We start from the raw sequence: 9,089 nt of genomic DNA on the forward strand, positions 1-9,089 counted from the left end.
CAAATTAAAATTTTAAAATATATTAATATTCTTATATTTCGGGTTGCTTGATAATAATTGCAGATACATCACTGTCTGTAAAAGCGATGTATAATGGATTCTTTTTATTGTTATATTATTAAACAACTATTTCGACTCATCATTTTCACTATAACACAAAAGCATGTTACTCAATGTTAATAATTACGGCTATTATCAATGCGTCATTCAGTGAAAATAATTAATTGTGTTTTTTATTACAATTATTATAATTTATTTGTTTTGTCAAACAAGAAATGGCAAATTTCACATTAGTTATGTGTACTTTTATCATTGTCTTTAGATTTTATGAATATTTTTCTCAGAGTTGGCATATAATAGTCTATATCAAAAGATTAACTATATTTTATTATAAATAACCATTTTTATTAGTCATTGTTTGTATTTTTATATTTTTGAAATTTATATAACTTTCGAGCAGGACACAAGTTCAATTTAGATATTGAGACACCTTTTTGAAATTAAATACAGAAATTGAATATTTATAACTATAAGTTATTACCATAATCATTCTCAGTTGATTTTACACATTGACACTTTCACATAGAGATTGATTCAATTCATGGGTGGATTGTATGTGTGACAATTTTTAAACATTTGCTGCGTTTTGTGGGTTTCTTTAATATATTTAAATTTCCAATTTTGTTGTTATAAATTAATTGTTTCAAAATGCTACATTCAAGTTTTTTTAATATTGAATTGTGTTGTATTTATTAAATAATTAATCAAATGATTAATTTGATAACTTTTAAATTCGCTTTCTTTTATATTTGCCAAATCATCATAAATTTTAAAAACAAACATCAAGTTGTCGTAATTGACTGTTTATGGGTTAATACAACCACAACAACAAAACTATATTACGTATCCGAAAGGTCAATTTTATTAACGTAAATATTAAAAAATCAACCATTGTTCAAGTTTACAAATATTTTTAATTATTTTTTGTTTTTAATTTATGTTTTAGAAATGATACAAAATGTTTTTTTTCAACTTGTAACAATAAATAAGGTTCACTATTTTACACCGACACCAGTGCACATTAGTTCAATAAACTATTTTATATCAATAACATTTTTTTTAAAATCAAAATTGATTTTTTGTTTTTTAATTTCACCAATTTTTAAAACATGATTACTATTTATTCTAATTATTTCTTAAAAACCAGATCGAATTAAATTCACAAAATAACAAACCCTTTATTAATATAATATATATAGTAGATCTTTCTGATTATTATTGTTTACTAATCGTAATACTATTAATTATTTTATAAACTTTAAATTTCAAACAAAGATGTCTAGAACAGCAATTATTATTTCAAGAGAAAATGATAAAGAAGAAATTGTGGATGATTACCATTTTGAAACTCCGAATGATGTTATCAATAATATATGTCAATCTTTTCAAAATTATTCTTTCTTGTCTCAAGCATCAACAATGAAAAGTGCTTCTATCATGAATATCAAAGGAGATAAAATATCTCTTTTTTGACTACAAATAGTCATTCAAATAATTCAAACCAGTTTTTTAAATGTACATTTACTCATTGTCCATGTAAACTTGTTTTGGTACTGTCCAAACAAAAGAACAGAGTCGTTCAAATTACACTTAAACACCTACACACTTATAACTTTGATATTCTTCCTTGTAAAACTTATCCATTTTTTTACAGATGAAGAAAGAGCTGAAATGATAGCAAAACATAAACTTGGGGCATCTCCAGAAAATATTAAAAAGGATTTAAATCTTCCGTTTTCAAGTGTAAAATTGGATCTATTGTAAGAAAATGCGCAGAGAAAACTGGTAGAGTACAAAGTATTGATTTGGCTGAGTATTTAAAAACTTTGGAAAACTGGAGCACTGTTATAATAAAGTCAAAAAGTGGAGTGTTTGTTGGTTGTGTAGCGATAAACGAACTTTTATGTAAAAATTACAACATTGAAGAACTAATTTTGGATGACACTTGTGGGACAAATGAATTTGGAATGCCTTTATATGTAGGAATTCTTGTAGACAAAAGTAGTCATAGTCACTGTGTGTTTTTTTTTCGATAACACCAAACAGAACTTCCGAATCGTTCAAAATGGTATTAACTATCCTAAAACGAAGTGTAAATCCAAGATTGATTATTTGTGATAGGTGTCAAAGTCAAACTGTAGCCATAAAAGAAGTATATCCCACAGTTTTTATAGTGTATTGTACGGTGCATATAAGACGTAATCTTGTTGCGGCTTTTGGCAAGTGCCACCCAATTATTACAATTTACAATAAAGTCGTTTTTGGAGGTTGTGAAAAAGAAGAGGTGTTATTAAATGAATTGAATAAATTAGTAATTAAAGATGGTAATGATCAAATTCAAAAATATTTAGATGAAGAAGATGTTTTTTGGTGGAAATTGCATTTTTAATACAGTTGATCAATTAATCGAATCACTCAACCAATGTGCTATCGAGTCAAAAGAGAAAGGAGTCACTTTAACCAAGTCGAGAATGATAATTGACCTTCTCAAATGTGCAAAATCGTGGCTACCAAGCTCAACAAATAAATATACAACGTCAAGTGGAATTGAAGGATTTTTTGGGTGGCTTAAGCGAAGAACGTTGCATGAGAAACTTAAATTAGTCGAACTTGTTAAATATATTATTGAATGTGCTCAATACTTGGAACTTAAAGCCAGTCTTTCGGAACTCAACAGCGAAGAAAAAACACACTCAATCTTTTTTTGTGAAGATAATTTCGCTTTAAGTCTTACTAAAACAACAGTTTCTGATCTTCTTTATAGTTTTAACATGGCGAACAAACAATACACACTAAAAATATGGGAACAACAAGAACACAAAACAGACAAAAATGAATATACATGTTGTTCTTATATTAAAACTGGTGTTCCATATCCTCATCTTGTGAATTTTTATATCGTATCATTGACAAAAATTCCACTTTGTTTGTTCAAATTAAACAGAACCAAGTCTGTACGAATAGTATGTACTCATGAGTGCAAAATATACAATCCTGAGAATTATGGTTCTATTTCCTATACAGATTATCAAATGGTTCTTGAGAAATTTTATCCCAACGCAAAGGAGAACCCCAGTTTGCTTCCATTGGTGATAAAAGTTTTTGAAGGAGAGAAAGTTTTTTTCGAAGACAAAAAAGAAGAAAAAATAGAAATCGAAGAGGGTGTAAAAAGAATATCATTTTCTAGAACAGAAAAATCTATGATAACAATTGGGGATGAAACTGTATCTATGACTAAGAGTACAACCATTGAACGGATAAAGGATCCCAAAAAGGTAAGTAAAACGAAGCAAATACACGCAGCCAACCTAGTTGCATATTCAGAAGGATCTAAAAAAAACCTCCAAAAAGAAGAGTGTGTTATATTTGTAACCAGTTGGGACATTATTCTAAGTGTTGTCCAGAACGAGTTAATTTTGGTGAACAACAATAAATAACTATTAAAAGTTTATTAAATTATTAATAATAAATTAAAAAATAATATAATAAAAAGTTATTATTGTTAATTATAATTAAATATAACTATAAATTATTCAACAGATGTTATGTACTTTGTAATTATATAATTTAGAAAACAAAAATTCAATTTTGATTTTAAAAAAATGTTATTGATATAAAAATAGTTTGTTGAATTAATGTGCACTGGTGTCGGTGTAAAATAGTGAACCTCAATAAATATTATATTTTACTATAATTTGCTAAAGCTGACTTTTTCCACCAACTCTTTATTATTTAGGTTGTAATTTTTGTTCTGTTTTGCTTTTAAATTTTTATATAAAAAAATAAATGCACAAAACTATTTTTTGTATAAAAATTAAAAATAATTCCATTATGATAATTTTATATTATTTATTTTTATCTATTTTTTCAGGAAAATCACCTAATAATATTTCAAAATTATTTAAACAGTTTTGGGACAAATTTTTAAAAAACTGTTAAAAAGAGCAGTATTGGGTTGTTGGCGAGTTAATAAAAACTCTTAGAATGTTATTAATAAACAATATAGTAAAATAATTATAAATAATGAACTATTGTCGAGTCTATACAATAAACTGAATATCCACACAATGGGGTTGATCCACAATTTGAGCGAATCAGAAATATCTGTAATTGTCCCTGGGCGCGTAATGAGTACCCCCATATATATAACTGGATGTCAGACACCAAAGTATTTAATTGACATAGTTGATTTGGATGTTCCAAATGAAGAAGTTGGTTTGGCTGTTGTCGAGCAAGGGAAGGAAACAGATTGGGTTTTCTGTACACACGAAGGGCGAGTATCTTTGGCTACCGATTTTAAGCATCGGCGTCTTTTAATAGTTTCGATTGATATTCACAATTCCGTGTCTTCAGTTGAGTCCATCAAGTCTCAGTTGATTGCGATAAAATTTGCGCTATCGCATGTTAAAGCAAATAAGAAAGTCTTTATACACATCAACGAAGAAAATGGAGTTGGATTCAGAAAACTCTTGTTTGAAAAGCAAAGCAAAATCAACGGAAATATTTGGGTCGAGGACTCGTATTTGAATAAAGAGGAAAATTTGGTTTCGAGAAAGTTGATGTTCAGCGGTGATCGGAGTCTCATTCAGTCGGAAGCAGTGCTGGAAAACGGAACCATAAATATAGTAAAAAGTATTAATAATGTATTATACTTTAAGGCAATCATACTGGGTGTCAAACTGGCTTTGCTTGACAAAGAAAGTGATTATGACAAAACTAGAAGTGTTTTAGTTATAGGAGGAGGTGCAAATTTATTATCTGTGGGAATACAAAGACTTGTCAAGAATACAAGTGTGACAAGCGTCGAGTTAGATCCCGTTGTTGCTGAAGCTGCACAACAGTGCTACAATACGGAAAATATATCCACCATCATTGGAGATGGTATTGAAATTGCCAAAAATAATTATTCCAATTGTGTTGTGATTGATGTCGACAATAAAGTAAATTCTGATGGGATTGGGGCACCTCCTGAAATCTTTATCAGTGAGGACGTTATTAAAATGATGAAGGAAAGACTTATTGGTACCAACCCATTTATTGTCTATAACACTGTCATTCGTAATGAAATTGCTTTTAAAACTGTGTCATCAAGAATACGGAAAATGTTTAAAAGAGTATATCAATGGGAATCAGAGTCCGACTTAAACGTCGTTTTCTTCTGTTTTGTGAATGATTTTGATATGAAAAAAGATCAAGACAGTCTTGGCGACAAGCAGTTTTGTGAAGAGTTGTCTGAATTGTGTTAGTATTATATTATCATTATTTTTATTTATTTTACTAAAAATTATAGTTTTTTGATCATATTAATTTAAAATAAAATGTTAATTCTGAAACCAATAAGTATAATTTTACAATATTATAGATTAGTTCTACTATATATTCAATTAACAATTAGTAATATAATACAAACCAATATATATAGTATAATGTATTATAATATATAATTCGTTTTTTTACTTATGTTTTATTAATTTCAAATTATACTTTTTTTATTAAAATATATACTAATTTTAATTATTAATTGACTTTTAGAAAAACAAGTTAAATAATACTATTGAGTTAATTATTAATAAATTAAAATAACAACTTAACATTTTAATCAACCGACTTTAATATTACTATTAAAACTTAATAACTTAATGAGCTTTAATTTATTAGTGAAGCCATACAAGTCCCTTAAATCAACAAAAGGAGGTTTTGCAAACGCTCGTACGTTACAGTTTTACAGTCGTCGTCCTGCGATCAGGAAAGTGTTTTTCAGTTGTATTGAGCGACAGCTCATGGGTTCATTGAGTGAAGAGGACAACAGAACCACACAAACGTTAATGGCTTCCTGTTTTAAAATCTTTTTCAATTGTGTGGATAAAAAGCTGGTGTGGAAAGCTAGGTTTTTGGTGAAGAAATATGGGACCCTTGAGAACATGATCCAACTCAAACGGTGTTATTTGTTATCTCTCAGGAAACTCTTGAGTGATGGGTGTCCACCAAAGTACTTAGATATATTAATGGAATATATCTTCTTCTTGTGTAGTTTTGATGGGAGTTCATTAGTCCAAAACCAAAAGGAATTCAATGCTGTCTTCAATTCCAATATGTACTTGCCGAGTCTCATTGGGTATTACCTTAAGAACAATATGCCGAACGAAGCAGTCCAAGTCCATTACTTAGCAACCGATAAAAACAATACCATGTCTTCCGATGTGGTGTGTGGATATATGGCGATAGGGTTTCTCCAAATTTTTGAAAAGACGCAAAACCAAAAGAATTTGGAGGAGGCGATCAGGTGGTTTTCGAGGTCGGTCAAAGCGAGCACTTTGTCGTGTTATGTGTTGAACAAATTTATTAAATTTCTGACGGAAAATGATATGAAGAAAGTTGCACTGAATTTGGTGGAGAAAGCTCTTCGAAGACAGAGTAACAACATTTTCGCATATCAGTTTGTTCGTGTTGAATTTGTCTCTAATACGTTAATAATAATAATATTATTAAATAATAGTACAGTGTCAGAGGCTAACAAATAGATTGAAACTTGAGATACTTAACAAGAAGAAGGAAAAGAGAGAGTATCAGAAAACTAGGGTTGCGTACGCACTTACATTTCCTTACTCGGAAGACGCGAAGGTGTTGGTGAGAAGAAAAAAGACAAAGGTGAATGATGCAGTGAAGATCCTTTTGAATCAAATTGAGTTTCCGACTTCTCCTGATGAACACTATAAACAGTGGATTTTGTTATTTAAAATAGTGGCATCAAATCCTCAACTCATTCAAACAAATAAGACGTTCTCAAACCCATTGTGGAAGGCAAGACACTTCCCACAGAATATAGAGAGTCTTGCGTTGATGGAGAAACGATTGATCGACTTGAAGAAGAGGTTCTATGCCATTTTGTACTAAACACATTTGAATGAGTCTATTTATATATTTTTTAGTTTTATTTATTAAAATAATACTATATTTTAAAGGAATAAATGTCAACGTACACACAGACATCATTCCTCTATCTCTTTGTGGATTGATTCAAATGAAGAGCATAGGTATATACATGTACTAGTTATAATGATACATTTAACTATAAAATATAGTAAATAAAAATAGCAAGAGACAGAAACCCTTTTTCATGGGAAACTTCGAAATAAATGTTTGGTGTGATTGAAGCGCCGAGCGAAGAGCCGACGATTCGTCCAAATCCATATGTGAAGTTTTTGAAAAATCTACCGAAACGCCCCGAGTTTGGGCCGAGTCTGCAGAAAGTGACACTTCAAACCAACATTTTTCGAGTGAATTTTGACGAGTTGCGAATTTATAGTTATAAAGCGAATTTTTACCCGAACACAACGAACTCTGGAATGAAGAGAGGACTTCTGACCGCACATTTCAAATATAATAATCGAATATTTACGGACGGGTGGACGGTCTGGACAACACAAAAAATAGGGGAGGACGCTGTAACCTTTCGAATTGTGTCGCAACAGAAAATGGCATATACCGTCGACTTGATAGAAATAGTCACCACTGCTTTTAATATACAAAAAGGAAATGTCTTACTGAAGTCGATATTTGTGGAAGGGAATAAGAATATGGTGTCTTGGAAGAAATCATTTTTTGATAATGAACAAACACGAATTCTTGAAACCCCCGACGGACAATTGGACATTAAAAAAGGGTTTTGCTCGACTATAAGAATCTTTGAGGATTGCTCATATATCATTGTGGACACGTCATTTAAAGTTTTCCAAGCGAAAAGTTACTTAGAATCCATTGAAGGAAAAGCCGCGGACCAAATTGAAATGCAGTTCAAGCCGTCGAGTCTTTTTAATAAAATAACAAAGAAGATGGTCCACGTCGATAAAATTGATTTTGATAAGACACCAAATTATCAATTTGCATGTAAAGGGAAAATGATGAGTATAGCAGACTACTATTTGACGAAATATAACAAGGTGGTCACTCGAATGGATCAACCTCTTCTGGCACAGCGTAATAAATTATATAGGAAACCACCAGTATTTGATACTACAAACGTTTTTATACAACCACAACATATACAACAAAGTGATAGAATAGAAGAAGGCGATAAAGGTCAACATGAGTCATTCAATTATACTCAAAATGAATATTCATACTTCCTTCCAGAGTTTTTGGCACTCACAGGACTCTCAGAAAAGATGGAAAAAGATAAACAACTGAACACTCGACTGAGAGAAATCTTTGTTCAACCCCCCACAGATAGACTTGAACTCATTTTGGAATACGTCAAAAGGTATGTCTCCTCACTTGAAGGTCTCAAACACTGGGGAATTACTATCGACACTCGGCCAACCTTTATCAGCGCTTATTTACTCAAAATGCCTGTACTCGAATTCAAAGACAAAACGGCAACGCCAAACCCTGCAAATTGGCTTGAACTTGTTCAAAACTCATTTTATGTCAATCCAGTGGAAATTAAAGAATGGACGGCTATCATTCCGATGATGTACAAAGACGAGTTTATGACATTACAACACTTACTACTGAAGTACTTCACAAAAATCAGAGTCGTATTTAACCCGGCGAAAGTCGTTTATGCATCAGGAGTGAGTTATGAGGACTTACTTAAAGATGTTAGTAAAGACCAACTTGTCGTGTGTATACCACAGAACGACGAGATGTACCAGATCATTAAAAGACGGTGTCTTGATATAGGAGTACCAACACAGTGCATTGAAGTCGATACCGTCAGAAAGCGTTTGACGCAATCCGTCATCACACAAATCGCCATACAAATTCAAAATAAAATTGGAGGTGTTCCGTGGAGTGTCGAGATGCCAGTAGACATGGTAGATGTCATGGTAGTTGGGGTTTCTGTGGTGCAATATGACACTGAAAAGGAGACAGTATCTTTGGTCGCAACTTTAGACCAAAAATTTACAAAGACCAAGACCTTTTCTGCTGTTGAAAAGCGAGGGTGTGGGGGATGTGGGTTTCACACGGACAAATTACTTTGCAGTGCTTTGGAGAGTTGGGAGAAAGAGAACAAGAGGAAGCCAAAA

The 9,089-nt window shown here is 31.3% G+C and overlaps 3 protein-coding genes across 3 annotated transcripts; all 3 read left to right on the forward strand.

Moving 5' to 3' along the window:
• Nucleotides 1-4,127: 4,127 nt before the first annotated feature.
• On the forward strand, nucleotides 4,128-5,306 carry EIN_055350 (hypothetical protein; the record flags this gene model as incomplete). The annotated part of the gene is made up of 1 exon (XM_004259943.1): nucleotides 4,128-5,306. One exon carries the CDS (start codon nucleotides 4,128-4,130, stop codon nucleotides 5,304-5,306), a length of 1,179 nt encoding a protein of 392 aa, XP_004259991.1.
• A 393-nt stretch (nucleotides 5,307-5,699) lies between these two features.
• Nucleotides 5,700-6,954, forward strand: EIN_055360 (hypothetical protein; the record flags this gene model as incomplete). The annotated part of the gene is made up of 2 exons (XM_004259944.1): nucleotides 5,700-6,496; nucleotides 6,582-6,954. The coding sequence occupies 2 exons, from the start codon at nucleotides 5,700-5,702 to the stop codon at nucleotides 6,952-6,954; spliced, it is 1,170 nt and encodes a 389-aa protein (XP_004259992.1).
• A 242-nt stretch (nucleotides 6,955-7,196) lies between these two features.
• Nucleotides 7,197-9,089, forward strand: EIN_055370 (hypothetical protein; the record flags this gene model as incomplete). Its single annotated transcript, XM_004259945.1, has 2 exons — nucleotides 7,197-9,015; nucleotides 9,084-9,089. Coding segments are annotated over 2 exons (1,825 nt in total), but the record flags the coding sequence as incomplete, so codon positions are not given.

Source organism: Entamoeba invadens, assembly GCF_000330505.1.
Source record: "Entamoeba invadens IP1 unplaced genomic scaffold scaff_1105074726711, whole genome shotgun sequence".
NCBI classification, from domain to species: domain Eukaryota; phylum Evosea; order Mastigamoebida; family Endamoebidae; genus Entamoeba; species Entamoeba invadens.